Source organism: Amphiura filiformis, unplaced genomic scaffold, assembly GCF_039555335.1.
Source record: "Amphiura filiformis unplaced genomic scaffold, Afil_fr2py scaffold_137, whole genome shotgun sequence".
NCBI classification, from domain to species: domain Eukaryota; kingdom Metazoa; phylum Echinodermata; class Ophiuroidea; order Amphilepidida; family Amphiuridae; genus Amphiura; species Amphiura filiformis.
In genome coordinates, this window is record NW_027305601.1 from 140,028 (window position 1) to 158,505 (window position 18,478).

An 18,478-nucleotide genomic window follows, 5' to 3' on the forward strand; every position below is an offset into this window, starting at 1 on the left:
TATCATACACATCGCAAATCCAAAATAAAATCAGCTCCGTCCTTTTGATTTTCAAGTTACTTTACATGTGTCATACTTTGATACAATTTGTATCAAAACGCATCCTAAACACTTATCTTCAACACTCTAAATGATAACGTTTAGCTATTAAAGCGACATGTTTAGATAAGTAACAACATCATAGGACTTCTTCTGATGACGATGTGTGTCACACATCGACAATTCAAGGTTACTTGGATATTTGTGCTGAAAGTCAGTTTAAACTTTTAGAAATTAGATATGTAAGCTTTTTATTTGTGATTTGTGATGTTTAGGAGTTGGTGTTGCCAAAAATACCAATCGTTTCGTGAAAATGTGGAAAACAATATTTTCTTTTATTCCTAAGCACTTTAATGAGTCTCCGGCAATCATAATATCATGCCTTATAAATGTTAGAAAGACAATAATCAAGCCCGAATCACATGGTCGCCATGAGTTTGTTTTAGATAAAACCACGTGATTCGTGCTTGATAATTATTTTTTTTTTTAGGGCATATTGTTGTGATAGGCGGAGCCTTCCTTTAAAAAGTGTGTATTTGTTTAAAAAGTGTTACGAGCTGGACATTTAGAACTTAAACACATTAGATTTGTGATGGTTCTCAAAAGAACTCGTTAATTTTCAAGAAGTATTTTATGTTAAAGTGTGAGGGTTATCCATAGGCCTATGTACTAGGAGGACACTTTAGAACTTGACCCTTTTGGAACCTTTAAGAATGTACTGGATGCAACGTGCCCATTATACTTAACTAGATTTCGCGGTTCTCGGGTCGTGCGCTTCTCGTGATAGGCCTATTTCTAATTACCCAAACCCGTTACCCATATACCTGCCCTGACTTTTTAAACTACTATGAAATGCATCTCTCAATGATCAAGACCCAACTTTACACAACTTAATCAACTCTGTTTGTTTTATAGGTGTGATGCTTACTTCGGTAGTTCGGTAGGCCTACCCATAATCTGGAAACCCATCATTCGCCTCTTCCAAGCCCTGCCCTGTTACCACATTTAGAGAAACCGAAATTAGTATCTGGACGTGGATATACCCAGCAAACACAAAAACGTTTTAAAAATGTTTTAAATAAGTTATATTTTGGCTTTTGGTTTAAGTGAAAACGTTTTAATAACATTAAAATGTCGGGTTATATAAAGGTCATGATAACGTTTAAAACGTTTTGTATGAAAACACACTACAACAATATTTTTGTCAATACTTATATAACATTATGTTAAAATATTTGAACCCAGCAAAGACAGAAATGTTCTTGTTGAAAAAAAACACATTTTAATAACATTTAAATGTCGGGTTACATGAAGGTCATAAAAACGTTTGAAAACGTTATTGCAAATATTTTGGGGAAAATTTTTTCCCAAAATAAGATTCTGTTTAGAATGTTTTGTATCGAGTTTTCAAGAATGTTTTTGGAATGTTATCAAAACGTTTTTATACCCTTTATATAACCCGACATTTAGGCCCTACACGTTTTCTGTAAAACATTTTTGTTTGCTGAGCAGTAGATTATCAAATTTTTTTAAGGTTATGAAACCGTTTTATACTCTTAATATTCCTTTTATATAACCCGACATTTAAACGTTTTCTGACAACCTTTTGCGAATGATGTCGAAAATGTTTTGTGTTTGCTTGGTAGGCCGTTACTAAAGTAATGAAATCAATCGCGAGAAACGTGAACGCAAAAACGGTTCATATGCCTTCCGGAAATAGTCATGTTCTGCTGAAATAGGCCTATAATTATTGGTCCGATGAGATGCACGTGTTTGGTGTGTGCACGTGTTCGGTATTGAAATATGTGTTGAAAATAAGGCCTATAATTATTGGTCCGATGAGATGCACCTGTTAGTCACACTGCTTTTCCGATGCGCGTACTGTACTCCGCGCACACTCCCGTTGATACTCCGCGATAGCGCACATAGACATGGGATAGCGCACCGCGAGCACGCGATAGTGCATCGCGTGAACTCGAACCGCGCTGACGCGAACGCGAAAGCGAGCGGACAGAGGGACGGACGGACGGACGGACACGCCGTATATAAATTAGTATTAAGATGTTAATATACTTAACGTAAAAATCCTGAGTAAAAATGTCAAGTTTTTCTTTTCACGTTACAACTAACTTAAAACTTCTGATACCATGTAAGGTATCTTTAACATAATTATGGTTTCTAATTCCTGACTTTTGATACACTAACATATAACTAAACTGGAAATTGTTGATAGATTATATAACTGAATACTTCTATTTTTCTCATGGAAGAACTTCACAGAACTTTCTTAGACTGATATACAGATAGTGTGATCAATAGCTTTGGAATTGTTCTGCGTTTGCTTCTGCTTCTGCTTTGATACTCCTCAACGCTACATTTGTAACCAGACGAGGAGAACTCTGGAACCTAGAGTTAATGAGTGTATTTTGAAGTACAGTCAACAGTACCGGGGTGATCCCCTGCAATCCACCCTTCAATGTATTTAAAGGATCCTTGTGCTCAGTTTTAGCTGAAGGAGATAAGCATCAAAAACGTCAACCCTACCAGTAGGCTTATATCGCATTGATGTCATCAATACCAATATTACTTGAAGAAAATCTAGACCAGAATGTGTATTTGCTTGCTTAGTTGTTCAACTTGTTTCTTTCTATGTTAAGACACATATCATAGAGCTGATGGGTTTGCACATTTTTGACCAAAAATCACATTTTGAAAAACACTTTTTGAAGTTGGTCCGTTTCACAGTTCCTGGAATGTGAGGCGTGAGTACATTCCATCTGCGGGCTATATGGAATGAATGATGACTAACAACTTGAGTTAGATCTGATGTACGTGGCAGCAACTGCTTTACGATGGACCCAAAGGCAGAATTTGAAGGAGGGTCGATCTGTGATGTGAATGACCCGCCTCTGGACTGTATCTAGCTTTATTCAGTGTCGGAGTTGTTCCATGTCATGCCGTGTCAGTTTACTCCCATCTTTGATTTGACCATGCTCTTGTATTAAAATTATGGCTCTCTCAATTGGCCAGTTCATCCAAAATCTTTGGCTGCATCTAAACTTTCTTAAGTTAAAAGTCAATTTTTTTGATACTTTATACATTGTACATTGTCATGGACTATAGTCTATTGCATGGCCAATCTTGTTTTGATTCCATTGTCACGTGGCACAAAAAACACGTCAGCTGTAACGACAAAAATAACAATTTCGGGATTATCATTTGAAAATACATTTCCATAATTTACACATACAGAAAATTCATATTTGACATAGACATGCAGTACGATTAATATGCTTAATGTAAGATAGTTACTCCTGACTGTTTAGGGTCATTCTGCTGAACAATTCTTAGGGCCATTATTCGGACCAAAAAGAGGGAAATTGTAAAGGTATTTTTGCTCTAGTTTCTTTACATAACTAGAGCGATTACCGTACCATAGCTGAACAATGGAGCTTTGGCAGTATATTGTGGTACATGTATATATCAACCCTTTATGACCCCTTAATGACCTTAAATGAATTTTAAAATATTTTAAACATGTTTAGAATGTCATAAGGATCATTGCATTTAAATATCAGCTCAATTGGATCATTTTTGAAAACATGACCTTTGACCCCCTTTATGACCTTAAATGAATATTAAATTATTTTAAACATGTTTAGAATGTCAGAATGATCATTACATTTAAATTTCAGCTCCATTGGAGCATTTTCAGTTCAAATGACCTTTTTGACCCCTGTGACTCCTTTATGTCCTCTGATGTTAGGAAATATTTTTATTATATTCTTTACTCCTTCCTCTTTCATTTGACATCACTGGGGTTCATGATTTGATTCATACCTTCGTGGCATTTAAAGTTATGTCCATTTCAGACCAAAAGGTTAGTTAGTAACCTAGTAACATACACTGTTATAGGGCAAAATATAGGCTGATACCATTTCATGGTTCAGCAAAAAGCAAAAACAAAAACTGAGTTCGCTGAGCTGATTTAGGCTTTATACATTGAATGGCAAGACAGACTAATCGAAGAAAAATTCCAAACGTCTTTAGTTTCGGAACCGGGGTGCAAGAAAGAAAGAAAAAGAACTGACCAAAAACACTAGTACAATGACCTAGCACATGAGCATGACTAGACCTGTAGTCTAGGGGTTCACCTATGCTCCCAGCAGTACAATCCAAGCTAGACCTTGCTGCACGATATGACTAGTCTAGGGCTAGGCCTAGGGCCTAAGTTTGTAAATTATAAAATAAACATTTGCCACCCCCCTCAAATGCCAAAGGCCCAAAAAGTCTTCTTTTTAACCCCAAAAGTCCCCTTTTAACCACAAAATTCTCCCTTTTAACCCCTGAAGTCCCATTTGCGAGCGCATGCTTTCTTCCTCCAAAAATGTCCAAATCCGCCCAGTCCAAAAGGTCTAAATTTTGAAGAAAAAAAAGGTCCACTTTTTCAAAATCAGCACCCCAAATAAATCCAGACTACGGGCCTGATTGCCCCCAGCAAATATTCCAAACTGGCATGACTGGGTCTTCTACAAAGTACAAGTCATGTCACAAGCATGTCAACTTCAAAGCACTGTTTCGTGTTTCTCGAATGGTGCATTCATGATTGTATATACTGTACAGCATGCATGTCATGTGCAGCAGGCATGTAATTTTTAAACTGCTCAGTAAGCTTAACTAATTTAACATATCCTGATGATACAAAATGGAAAACCAAGTTCAAATATACATCCAGCAATGTGTCCAAAAGTCAAGTAGACCTTTAAAGAAAATTTAAATGTTTACTAACCTGTTTTATTTGCAAATTTAGGCCTCAAGTTTATGTACGTCATACGTACGCTTGCAACTCCTTTTGCTTGCTGCTGTACATTGGGCAATATCCACTCTGGAAAAGTGTTGGGCGAAAGCGATATCGCACTACTACAATTTTAATCCAAAAATATAATTTTCGAATGTCCAAACATTTATGGTGGATCTAGGATTAAAAACCTGTTTTTTAAAGGTCAAAATGCGAATATCCAAAAATTTGAAATTGTTTTTCAACATGTGTCTGATATAGGCCTAGGCCTAGGCCGACTAGCCCTGAGACAAGATATGATCCAGATCCAGATCCTACATCAAGTTCAAACAAACGGACACATTCAAGGCATTTGTCATTGGCTGATGCGCCATCCTGCTCGCGGCAGTGGCATAAGTTTTGCACTCGCATGTGCGTAGGCCTACTCACAAACACTTGTGCACGCGTGTACGTACCTACAATAATTTGCAAATGCGCGTGCGTAGGCCTACCTGTAAACACTTGTGAACGCGAGAGTGTAGGCCTATACTTGCCCGATACTTGCAAACACTTGCGAATTCGCATGCGTACCCGTAATAACTTTCGCGTACCCATAAACACTTGCGAACTCGCATGCGTACCCGTAATAACTTTCGCGTACCCATAAACACTTGCGTACACTTGAAACATTGGTTGAAATCAGGTTGAAATTTCAACGTTGTATCAACGTTGAAGTTTCAACCTGATTTCAACCTCCTTAATTTTTGCATTGAAAGTTGGTTCAAACATGGTTGAAATCAGGTTGAAATTTCAACGTTGTATCGACGTTGAAATTTCAACCTGATTTCAACCAATCTCTAGGTTGAAATCGGGTTGAAATCAGGTTAGGATTTCGACGTTGTATCAACGTTGATACAACGTCGAAATCTAACCTATGCCCACTGGGTATCCTGACACCCCAATGTACAATAGTTCCAATTCAACAAGATCCATCCATATGTCTCTTCAGCTGAATAACCAGTTGGGATATTGGGCCCATTGAGGCTACCGTCTGGGCCCCTGTACAGGAAAAGTTGGTGTCATTGGTATTTTGTATACCCAATGGGTAATAGTTACAAAAGATTCATCCATGTGTCTCTTCATCTGAATGGGTAGTTCATTTGTAGATCACCAGCGCGGTCATCTTCGGAGTCTAATGTCACCCTTCTTAAGATAAGCACTCCTGGTGAAGTTCTCTCTTGGAAGATGACAAAATTGGAAAAATCAGTTATGGGACATTGGACCCTAGGCTACTGTCTGGGCCCCCGCACAGGAACACTTTGCTGTCATTGGTATTTTTGTGCACCGTAATGTTTAATAGTTCCAAAGCAAAAATATATATGAATGCATGAATACAAAAGCCACCTAAGTCCATGCGAAGTTATTTTGAGAGAAAACCCGTGTATCATTTTAATTCCTTCAGTTAGATTTACCTGGTCAATATGGTAAGTTTTACGTGCAAATGAGTGGATTAACCTGTATTAGGTATGACGATTAGCATTTCAGGGACTTCGTGGGGTTCATTTTAAATTTTGGACTTTTTTGAATCATATACAAAGACAACAATGTTAGAATGAGATTACCACTAGTAAGATAATACAAAATAAAGCACACAGGTATGTATAATGTTGATAAGCATTCTGCCATGTAATACAAACCACACACTTTCCTTTATTAAACCCATTTTTGTTCAAAAGTCATTCTCTAGCAATGAATGCGTTACAAGTGGACTTTTATACATACTGGATTTCAATCAATGTGTTACAAGACTCAAATCATGGAATTGGGTGATTCTTTCATATACATGCTATTTTTCACATGCCCAATAGACACAGAGAATGAATTCGAGTTGTTCTTTCATGCATATGACAGGCCTATGTATAGCAACAATTTCCCATGCTTAACTCAATTTGGCCAAAGTATGGACTTAGGTGGCTTTTGTATTCATATATTCATGTTATTAAAAGGTTTTGGAAAAACATTTTAAGAACATTTCTGTGTTTGCTGGGTTCAAATATTTTAACATAATGTTATTTAAGTATTGACACAATATTTGGCAAAAATGTTTGCAAAAATAGTTTACAATAACATTTTTTTTTAACATTTAAAAATATTGTTGTAGTGTGTTTTCATACAAAACGTTTTAAAACGTTATCATGACCTTTATATAACCAGACATTTTAATGTTAATAAAACGTTTTTACCTAAACCAAAAGCCAAAATATAACTTATTTAAAACGTTTTTAAAACGTTTTTGTGTTTGCTGGGGTCGTCCTTTAGCTGAATAACCAGTTATAGGGCATCGGACTCTTTCAGGCTACTGTCTGGGCCCCTGTACAGGAAAAAGTTGCTGTCATTGTATTTTTGTAAACCCCAATGGGTAATAGTACAAATACAAAAAGATTCAACCATGTCTCTCTTTAGATGAATAAATCAGTTATTGGACATTGGGCCCTTTGTGGCTACTGTCTGGGTCCCCGAACAGAAAAAAGTTGCTGTCATGTGCACCACAATGTGTAATAGTTACAATACAAAACGATTCATCCATTTTCTCCTTTAGCTGAATAACCTGTTATGGGGCATCGGGCCCTTTGAGGCTACTGTCTGGGCCCCCATACAGGAAAAAGTTGCTGTCATTGGTATTTTTGTGTACCCCAATGTGTAATAGTTCCAATGCAAAAAGATTTATCCATGTCTTCCTTCACCTGAATAACCTGTTATAGGGCATCTGGCTCTTTCAGGCTACTGTCTGGGCCCCCGTACAGGGAAAAGTTGCTGTCATTGGTATTTTTGTAAACCCCAATGGGTAATAGTTCCAATGCAAAAAAGATTCATCCATGTCTCTCTTCAGCTGAATAAATCAGCTATGAGACATTGGGCCTTTTGAGGCTACTGTCTGGGCCCCCGTACAGGAAAACGTTGCTGTCATTGGTATTTTTGTGCACCCCAATGTGTAATAGTTCCAATGCAAAAAGATTCGTCCTTGTCTCTCTTCAGCTGAAAAACACCATATGGGCGGGCTCTTTGGGGCTACTGTCTGGGCCCCATGCACAGGCCAAAATTTGCTGTCATTGCTATAGGCATGATAAGTATCCTCCTGGGAGTGATATCCAACAAGTTTTGTCCATGTCTCTCTTGAGCTGAATAAATGCATTTTTGGCCCCCTATTTTGTGACCCCCAGACTGCCCGTACAGGCTGTGACCCGGCAGCAATATGGAATATTGAATCTTGGGCCTATACTAACATAACCAGGCCATCAAACCTTTTGTCTCTTCTCAGTTGAATAAATCGTCTGGGCTCCTAGTTCCGCTAGTATTTGTACTGAGATCTAATGCCCTCCAATCACTTTTTGCAGTAATTTTGCGCACATTTTTTTTTATTTTGAACCCCCTGAAATTAAATTTGCCCCCCAATGCCCCCCCCCCCCCCAATTTTTTTTTCTGGCGCCGCCACTGTGTATTGCATGATGTACTTTATATCAATTACGCGGAAATACGCACGATAAAATATGAATGGGGGTGCCTGAAAGTTGGAAAATGAAAATGAAAGCCGTAAGGAAGCCAATTGCATGGTTATTATTGGTGCACAATGCTTACACCATTTTTGAGAGAGGTGTTTTATATAGGTTTTGGATATAGACGTCGAATCCAACGAGCCAAGTCATGGTCAGGATTTGGTCGGCCATTACCCGCGCCGCATGCACCAACCCGGTGTTGTGAGTACCCAATTGGGTGGATTAAACCCGCTTAAAATTCGATGTTAGATTCTTTTGAACGTAAAAGTTGCGTGTTCTGATTTCAGTCCGATATCTGAGATATCGGACTGAAAGTAAATTTATAATGATTTAATCGCTGGCAGAGACTTGTGAGTGTTGCTGCGCCATGACAGTGGCGTGGCCAGGATTTATCCAAAGGGTTGGCACTGAGACAGAGAGGCACTGAGAAAAGGCTTGGGAGGTAAGGTGACTTTTATGTGGGGGGAATGTGCCGAATGGGCCCAAAATACAAAAAAAACTTAAAACCGCATCGATCAGCATTCCAAATGGGTACAAGATGTCCGAAGGGGGGAGAGCTTCCCCCTTCGCCACGCCTTCGCCTTTTCCCTCCTATCTTTCTCTCCCCCTCCATTTTTCTCTCTCACCCTCTCTTCTCTTTCTCACCTCTTTTTGCCAATCATATGGGGCGGTCAACCCCTGCCTCCCTCCTCTGACGCCTCCGCTGTTTTAGAGCTAGGCCATCTTAATTAAAAGGGCATTTCGTGATCCACAGCCTCATCCCCCCACTTTTCTCAAAAAAAGTTGAGATTTTTATACCACTGGATACCTCTGGCTACATTATGTTAATGTACGGTACCAAATATTTCTTGCAGATCAATTCGTTTAGCAAAAATATCGCCAAATTTGAATTTCGTTCTGGTATACCAGAACGAAATTACAACAGTGGCCTATGCAGCAGTGTAATACACATAATCATGCATAACTCGCAAACGCAAAATCGGAATCAATTGAAATGTTGGGAATAAGCTTTTTCGTGGATATCTACTGAAAATGTCATAAAAAGAGGATGCTAGGATCACGAAATCTTCCTTTAAATCATGTGTCTCAAAGCTTGTGAGAAATTCGAAACCTAATGCGGAATGCGGTGTTATTTACTGTATTTTTTTAAATTAAACTTTTTTTATGTGTCAGTACAGGATTTCAGACAAGCATTTTGTGCAAAAATATCCAATGTTGCAAATGTTGGAATAGCAGACAAAAAGTCATTGCTATAAACTGTTATTCTTCTGTTTTGTTATTTTGTGTACGTGTCCGAAGTTTACGAAAAAATCGAAAACTTGAAATCAAATACGAATTTTGAGTTTTATTTTCTCCTTTTGTTAAAAAAGAGATAGAAAAAATAATTTCCTGATTTTCAAAGAGGACTACGCGTGCGATTTTATTTACTCGTGCGGCAGCTTTGAGACACAGGATTTAATTAAGATGGCCTTCAAATGAAATGTCACTAAGTGCTATATTTTGGTAAAATTAAGGGGTCTTTCGGAGCCGCGAAAGGGTTATTTTACCAGGGAGCACACCTGTATGTTCCGTGTATATTGGATAGGATGTAGGAAATGAAACAACAAGTAGACAGCAGTTCTTTACTCCCAATTAAATTTATTTGACGTTTGATATACCAGTAATAGACGATGACAAATTAAGATGAATTCAACAAATAATGGTGACGATGCAATGGATTTATAAGACGTAGGCCTACAAGCGAGAGCTAATGCCCTCTGAAACCCCAATCCAAGTGAATTATAAATCAAATTATTCAAATTGAAAATAAAGTGTATAGCTCACAATGGCCGATCACGCTACATGGCGAACTCTGATTGGCTGGTTTGTTAAATATTTAGCATAATTATAGGCAATACAAGGACAAACCAGTTTTATAAAAGGATCCATCAATATTAGGCCAATCAAAATTTAAAAATCATACATTAACAATTGTAACAGAAACCATTAATCACCATTCATTTTAGAAAAGTATATTAAAGAACATATTAAAAGTCCCCAGTTGTGGAACAGTGCCTAATTTGCATGAATCCAAAATGGTCGCTTTCAGATTTGGTAAATTGTATTCACTTCGTCATAAGGATTCAGAAAAGTATAGTTTGACATATCTAAGATATACATGTCTTGTGTTATGCGTGTAAAGGTCAAATGTCAAAATTTGGATTCCACAGGGGGACAAAAATTGAAAAATGCTCCGATTTTGATAAAAATGGATTCATTTTGCTCCGTTTTCAGAAACATTAAAAAAATAGTTTGAATAATGCCATATCTCAAGTGGTTTGTTACCTTGGTAACATGGCAAAGAAGATCGAATTCCATTGAGCCCTATTAACCTTGACCTATTTTGTGATGTTACCTATGTAACAAAACATCCAAAACAATACACCTTTCCTCATTTTAATTTATTTTTGCCAAAGGAACAATTTGAGACCCGTTGGATCAAATCGGAGCATAATTCCATTGTAAACGACTGTGGACCCCAAAATTTGACCCTTTTGCCTCAAGAACTGTATGTCGGAGACTGGTCAAAATATACTTTATCTGAATCCTGATGATGAGAGCAAGACATTGGTATGGTTTTAAACCAGATTTGACCAACTTGGAAATTTCACCCCTGCATAAGCGGTCATTTTGGATTTATGCAAATTAGACGCTGTTCCTCTACTTGGATTTTGGAGACTTTTGATATTTTCTTTAAAAAAGTGGTTTCTGTTACAATTAGTGGTGGGTTAAGTCATGATTTTTTTCCTTAATTTGATTGACCTATACCCGGGAATTAACGATCGCCTCCAAAATGACAAAGTGATGTTATAATCGGATTAACTACCAAAGCAATGGGTGAAAACAATTTTTGAATACATTGCGCTGCAATTCGCCACTTGCACGGTTCCGCCATTATGCACTATGTGCGGGGAGAGCCTCGAACTGGCAGCATACATGAAAGGAAGAATTACGTAACCTTACACAGAATTTTATATGACTGGTTCAATTCCCATTCATGTATGCTGCCAGTTCGAGGCTCTCCCCGCACATAGTGCATAATGGCGGAACTGTGCAAGTGGCGAATACGCCGTAGAAGTGACGTTATAATCGGAGTAACTACCATAGCAATAGATGAATACAATTTTGAATAGACCGCCCTGCACTACAAGCAGATTGCACTAATCACAGGATTTAATTAAGATGGCGTTTATTTGAAATGTCACTCAGTGCTATATTTTGGTAGATTTAAGGGGTCTTTCGGAGCCGCGAAAGGGTTATTTTTACCAGGGGAGCACACCTGTATGTTCCGTATATATTGGATAGGATGTAGGAAATGAAACAACAAGTAGACAGCAGTTCTTTACTCCTAATTAAATTTATTTGACGTTTGATATACCAGTAATAGACGATGACAAATTAAGATGAATTCAACAAATAATGGTGACGATGCAATGGATTTGTAAGACGTAGGCCTACAAGCGAGAGCTAATGCCCTCTGAAACCCCAATCCAAGTGAATTATAAATCAAATTATTCAAATTGAAAATAAAGTGTATAGCTCACGATGGCCGATCACGCTATACATGGCGAACTCTGATTGGCTGGTTTGTTAAATATTTAGCATAATTATAGGCAATACAAGGACAAACCAGTTTTATAAAAGGATCCATCAATATTAGGCCAATCAAAATTAAAAAAATCATACATTAACAATTGTAACAGAAACCATTAATCACCATTCATTTTAGAAAAGTATATTAAAGAACATATTAAAAGTCCCCAGTTGTGGAACAGTGCCTAATTTGCATGAATCCAAAATGGCCGCTTTCAGATTTGGTAAATTGTATTCCCTTCGTCATAAGGATTCAGAAAAAGTATAGTTTGACATATCTAAGTCGGTGGGTGACAGGCTTAAAAAGTCACAGGAGTGACTAAAAGGATGTGCACGTATAAGCCAAGTCACAGGGGTAAGTGATGCGTCTAGTGCGTATGTAGTTGTAGTTGTAGAAGTAGTTGTAGATGCATGCTCCTCCTTCTTTCCCCCTGTCTGTCTAGTTCTTTTTCCTTTTTTCTTTTATCTAGTAGCATAACTCTCAACCTCTGATCAATTGCGACCGAAGCCGCTGGCTAGCCTTCGGGTGAAAAGAAGAGCCGAGTGTGTAAGCCTCTTCCTGCCAGTACATAGCCTCTCCTTACTCAAGACTCCTACATGGCCTCCCAGCGGTCACCGATGGTAACTGGTCATCTTGCGATTTCCAGGCTAGCATGTAGGGGATCTCGGAGCAGCTAAGGGCCCCAGAGGTGCAGTACGTATGGCCCACCGGCGAGTGGACACGCCCTGGTACTCACCATCATACTGCAGTTACTGTCCGTTTTCCTATACACAATACACAGTGCTCTCACCATTGACGCGTGACCCCTACAAATGATGTACGTTGCAAGAATGGGCACTTGCCTAGTTAACATCACTGTGTGAAAAATAACCAGCCAATATGTTAGCTATTCTCCAAACTTCTAGCAAATATATTTCTCTAACATGACCTAAAATTACAGCTAGGTTAGATGTTCAGAAATAGTCGCACTTTTGTAAAATATGAGTGAGGGCAAGGCATAGCTAGCCAACTCCCCGTGTTAATTGAATGGAGATTTGACCGAAAATATTGGTATCGGACTGCTCACTTCTGAAGGATGCCACAGAAAAACGGTACAAGCTACATCTTAACTATTCTCTGGCAATCATCATGATGAGTGTCTTATATAGTATGCCGAAATTGGGTACTGTAGGTGATTGACAAAGGGTCGCACTTTTCTGATAAATAAGTGACAGTGAACATGAAATATCAGCGCCCATAAACCCAAGTTAGTAGCTAGTTAGTGGAGGCCGTCACGGGACTGATTATTGATTATTGAAGTGCCTTATTAATAGATACGCACGATTTAGGGCAAGAAAAACAAACCGGGACACTTTTGGAGACATCATCATCATCATCATCATCATCATCATCATCATCATCATCATCGACATCATCATCATCATCACTTTCTACATTTTTCTAAACAACATAGGGCCTACCGTTTTAATAAGATTTTTTTCTTGAAATGCATGTAACTATCATCACAAAACAAAGTAATAGACCTACAAAAGAAATACATTTTTCGAGAGTGATTAAATAAAACATCACGATTTTCATCACGGAACAAAGTAATACGTAAGACATCGTTTGTTTGATTGCAATCAACCGCGACAGTTCGTCTCACACACATAACAATGCACTGCGATCAAATAGGTTGATGACAACATTTGATTGAATGGACTGCACTGCGCCATGATTACGTGCACCGGTTCAAATCCTTTGTTTGGAGCCAATCAATAATTTCACGTACAGCCTCTATGCAAATTAGAGTTTACACACGCTGCAGCTGGGGTAATCGACCGAAGCTGGTTGCCGTTAGTGATCGAATGCATGAGCTTATTTGCTTTACTGAATCGATTTACTGGATTAATTTCCTGTTAACTGGGTTTAATGCCACAAAGGTCGAATCGCCTTTGCCATGGACCATGACTGCATCATGTCCTTAGCCACTGATTGAAACATGACAGTGTGAGTGGAGGAAACCTTCTAGATTCAACAGTCTCTGTTAAGGTTCAACAGTCATCATGTTTCCGTGGGAGAGGCGATCCACCCTTTAACTAGTGGACCTCGGCTGCTACCCACCTGCCCAATAAGCAGGAAACTGTCTCGGCTCCATTTATGGACCGGGAAGCTGCGAATGGCCCAGCAAGCCTGCAGCTGATATACTCCCGCTCAAAGTAAACAAAGGAAATGTAAACGGACGGATTCAAATGGAAAACGACACGGAACTGTTAAAAGACAACGAAATAGCCCAACGACTAGGACTGCAACATGGAATGTCAGTGGAATTGGACAGAAGGAACCAGAGATTGTTGAAACAATGCAGAGGTATAGCATCTCAATCATGGGAATATCTGATACAAGACTTAAAGGAAAAGGCATGAAGGAATCGCACAACGACTATGTACTCATCTGGTCTGGAGTGGACAAGAACAAAAGAGCGGTCCATGGCGTGGGTTTCTACCTACACCCAGAATTAGCTAAGAACATTATGGAAGTTGACTACATATCCGAAAGAATAATCAGACTCAGAATACAACAAGAGAAAGAGGTTACAACATACATCCAAGTGTATGCCCCATGCAATGATTCCTACTCAGATGAAGACAAGGATACATTCTTTGAAGAGTTATCGGATGTTATAAACAGCACAAAGAATCAGGATATGCTGGTGGTAATGGGAGACATGAATGGACATGTGGGAAGTGAACGATCACCTTGGGAAGATTACCTAGGACCCCACAGTGCTCCAAACACAAGTCGGAACTACAATGGACAACTCATCTTGGAACTTTGTGCCCAACATGATCTCTTTGTCACAAACACATTCTTCCAACATAGGAGTAGCCAAATATTCACATGGTACAAGTGGAATGACCTCACCAAAGCTTCTCAGCTTGACTTCATCCTCATTAAAAGACAGATCGATGCAAAGTGAATGACTCCAAAGCAATGCCAAACATCCACATAGATACTGATCACAGACCAGTCATGATGGAAACAAGTGCCAGGAGAAGACCACCGCCAAATAAAAGGCAGCAACCTAAGACAATAAACCTCAGAAAATTAACAGAAGAACCTGTGAAGGCAGCCATCGAACAACAGATGGATCAGCTATTCCAAAAACTACCAGATCAGGAAGGAAATACAGAAGAAGAGTGGACATGGTGCAAAGATGCTCTAACAGACACCCTTAAAGCAAATTGTGGGACTAAGAAAAGAAAAACAGGACAAGTGAAAGGGACATCCTGGTGGAATGACACAGTCAAAGCAGCAACCAAAGAGAAGAAAAGACTCTTCAAGAAATGGTCCAAAAGCAACCTGGAAGCAGACTACAACGAGTACAGGGAAGCCCGGCGAAACTGCAAGAAGACTATCAAAGAAGCCAAAGACCAGTCTTGGAAAACATATGGGGAAGATCTGGCAGAAAAATCAAATAGCTCAAGCAGACAGTTCTTTAAAGCAGTTAAAGCCTACAAACAGCGGGGCGAGCCTTTTGACCCAACCGCCATCATAAACGACAAGGATGGAAACCCCCTCACAGACAGCTGCGAAATCACCAACAGATGGGGAGAATACTTTGAAGATTTGCTCAACCCAAGCAGTGATGGTGACAGACAACAGCAGCAGCCCTTCCATCCTCGGTTCCAAGAGGAAGTTGATCCACCCATACTCCAGGAGGAAGTCAGAAATGCTATTAAAACCAGTCCCAAAAACAAGGCAGTTGGAATTGATGACATCACAACAGAAGCCATACTTGCTTGTGGAGATACAGGAGTCAAATGGTTGACAAGAGTGTTCAACAGGGCTTGGGAGGAGCGAGCTGCACCCGATGACTGGCAACGTGCAATAATTGTCCCGATCTGGAAGAAAAAGGGAGTAAAAGAGATTGTAGCAAATACAGAGGAATCTCTCTGCTCAGCCATACTGGGAAGATTTATGCAAAGATCTTAGAGAAACGAATAAGACCAGTTGTTGAACATCAGCTGAGTGAAGCACAGTTTGGGTTCAGGAAGAACAGAGGGTGCACTGATGCCATATTTGCTCTGAGACAGCTGTGTGAAAGGAGTATTGAGTACAACCAAGACCTGTACACTATATTCATAGACCAAGAGAAGGCGTTTGATCGAGTAAACAGAGATCTACTCTGGACTGTGCTAGAAGACTACGGTGTAAAAGGGCAACTGCTGGACAGTGTGAGAGCCATCTACAGGGGCAGCCTCTGTACTGTCAGGACAAGGACCGGACTCACCAAGTGGTTTCCTGTGAAGTCAGGTGTCCGACAAGGATGTGTCCTCTCGCCTCTCCTGTTCCTCATTTTTATGGACAGGATCACCCAAGAAGCAAATCTAGATGAAGAAGCTCTCAATGAACTACTGTTTGCAGATGATCAATGTCTCATCCACCAAGACAGCCTTAGCTTACAAAACCACACCAACAGACTGCACGCAACCTGCCAAAAGTATGGCATGAGCATAAGCATCCCAAAGACAGAAACCATGCTGATCAGCCGATCCCAAAAGACCTTGGACATCAAGATTGACAACACAACCCTCCAGCAATCAAAGGAGTTTAAGTATCTGGGCAGCATCTTTACTGAAGACGGAAGATAGACCGAGAAATTGAAACCAGATGCCAGAAAGCAAACAACATCACCTTCATGCTTGGGCCTATACTTTCCCACCCAGCTGTGCCAATGGATGCAAAAAGAACAATCATCAACGCAATCTATACCCCGACTCTCTGCTACCAGGCACAAACATGGGCTATGAACAAAAGACTGAACAGAAGATCACCACCTGTGAAATGAAATGCCTACGAAAAGCTGTAAACAAGACACGACGGGACAAAATTAGGAATGAAGTCATCAGAGACATGGTTGGCACCAAGCCTACGCTAGACCAGATTGAAAGCCATCGCATCAAATGGTTTGGTCATCTTATGCGCATGCCCACAAATCAACCAGCCCTGCGGTCCTACAACAGCAAACTGTCCGGTACCAAACCTGTCGGAAGGCCAAGAAGAAGATGGATTGAGGGGGTCAAGAAAATCCTGACAAGGCACAATACCAACCTGACAGATGCTACCCATGCAGCCCAAGACAGACGTCCCATCATTTTCCCGCGACTCTGAGAGGAATAAGCGGAGGACAAAAGAAAAGTAAAGTAAGACATATCTAAGATATACATGTCTTGTGTTATGCGTGTAAAGGTCAAATGTCAAAATTTGGATTCCACAGGGGGACAAAAATTGAAAAATGCTCCGATTTTGATAAAAATGAATTCATTTTGCTCCGTTTTCAGAAACATTATTGCCATATTTCAAGTGGTTTGTTACCTTGGTAACATGGCAAAGAAGATCGAATTCCATTGAGCCCTGTTAACCTTGACCTATTTTGTGATGTTACCTATCTAACAAAAAACATCCTCACCACAACTTTCCTCATTTGAATTGTTATTGCCAAAGGAACAATTTCAGACCCGTTGGATTAAAATCGGAGCATAGTTCCATTGTAAACGACTGTGGACCCCAAAATTTGACCTTTGACCCTTTAGCCTATAACTCAAGAACTGTACATCGAAGACTGGTCAAACTATACTTTTCTGAATCCTGATGATGAGAGCATACATTGGTATGGTTTTGAACCAGATTTGACCAACTTTGAAATTTCACCCCTGCGTTTTGGATTTATGCAAATTAGACACTGTTCCACTACTTGGATTTTGGAGACATTTGATATTTTCTTTAATAAAATTTTCTGAAATGAATGGTGATTAAATGGTTTCTGTTACAATTAGTGGTGGGTTAAACCCTGATTTGCCTTAATTTGATTGACCTATCAAGGAATCGCCTCCAAAATGGCAAAGTGATGTAATAATCGGAATAACTACCATAGGAATGGGTGAAAACAATTTTTGAATACATTGCGCTGCACTACAAACAGGTTGCACTCATCACCTGTGTATGTCTGTAATCATAGATTGAATACAATACCGGTCTTTTCAAAGATAGCAGGTGCGAGTGATCAGCATGATTTGGTTCAATGCAGAGGTACCGCGTGATCGTACCAGTGCAGCGCGGTATATTCAAAAATTGCTTTCACATATTGCTATAGTAGTTAATCCGATTATTACATCAAAGAACATGGCCGTATATTAATAAATGATTACAAAATCCCTCTCGCAATGGGCTATTCCAGTTGAAATCCATACACCCCCTATGTAAGACATGACCTTAATCTCCCACACAGGGAGTGTAAATTTCAAATGGGGTTATCTAAATGGTTACGTGGGGGTTTAAGGCAATATATACCATTGGGGTGCATGGGTTTCAACTGAATAGCCTAATAATACCATTGTCTCAAGATAGTGACTTCATCATCAATATTATTGCCATTGTCAAATCAGACTTCCCCCGTAGAGTAGTAAATGGTTCTCCGGGATGGTTTAATTG

The 18,478-nt window shown here is 39.4% G+C and overlaps 2 protein-coding genes across 2 annotated transcripts; both read left to right on the forward strand.

Moving 5' to 3' along the window:
* The first annotated feature begins 14,369 nt into the window (after positions 1 to 14,369).
* LOC140145110 (craniofacial development protein 2-like) lies at positions 14,370 to 14,963 on the forward strand. Its single transcript, XM_072166889.1, has one exon. The coding sequence runs from the start codon at positions 14,370 to 14,372 to the stop codon at positions 14,961 to 14,963; it is 594 nt and encodes a 197-aa protein (XP_072022990.1).
* A 14-nt stretch (positions 14,964 to 14,977) lies between these two features.
* Positions 14,978 to 15,979, forward strand: LOC140145111 (uncharacterized). The gene has a single exon (XM_072166890.1). It carries the CDS (start codon positions 14,978 to 14,980, stop codon positions 15,977 to 15,979), a length of 1,002 nt encoding a protein of 333 aa, XP_072022991.1.
* Positions 15,980 to 18,478: the final 2,499 nt, after the last annotated feature.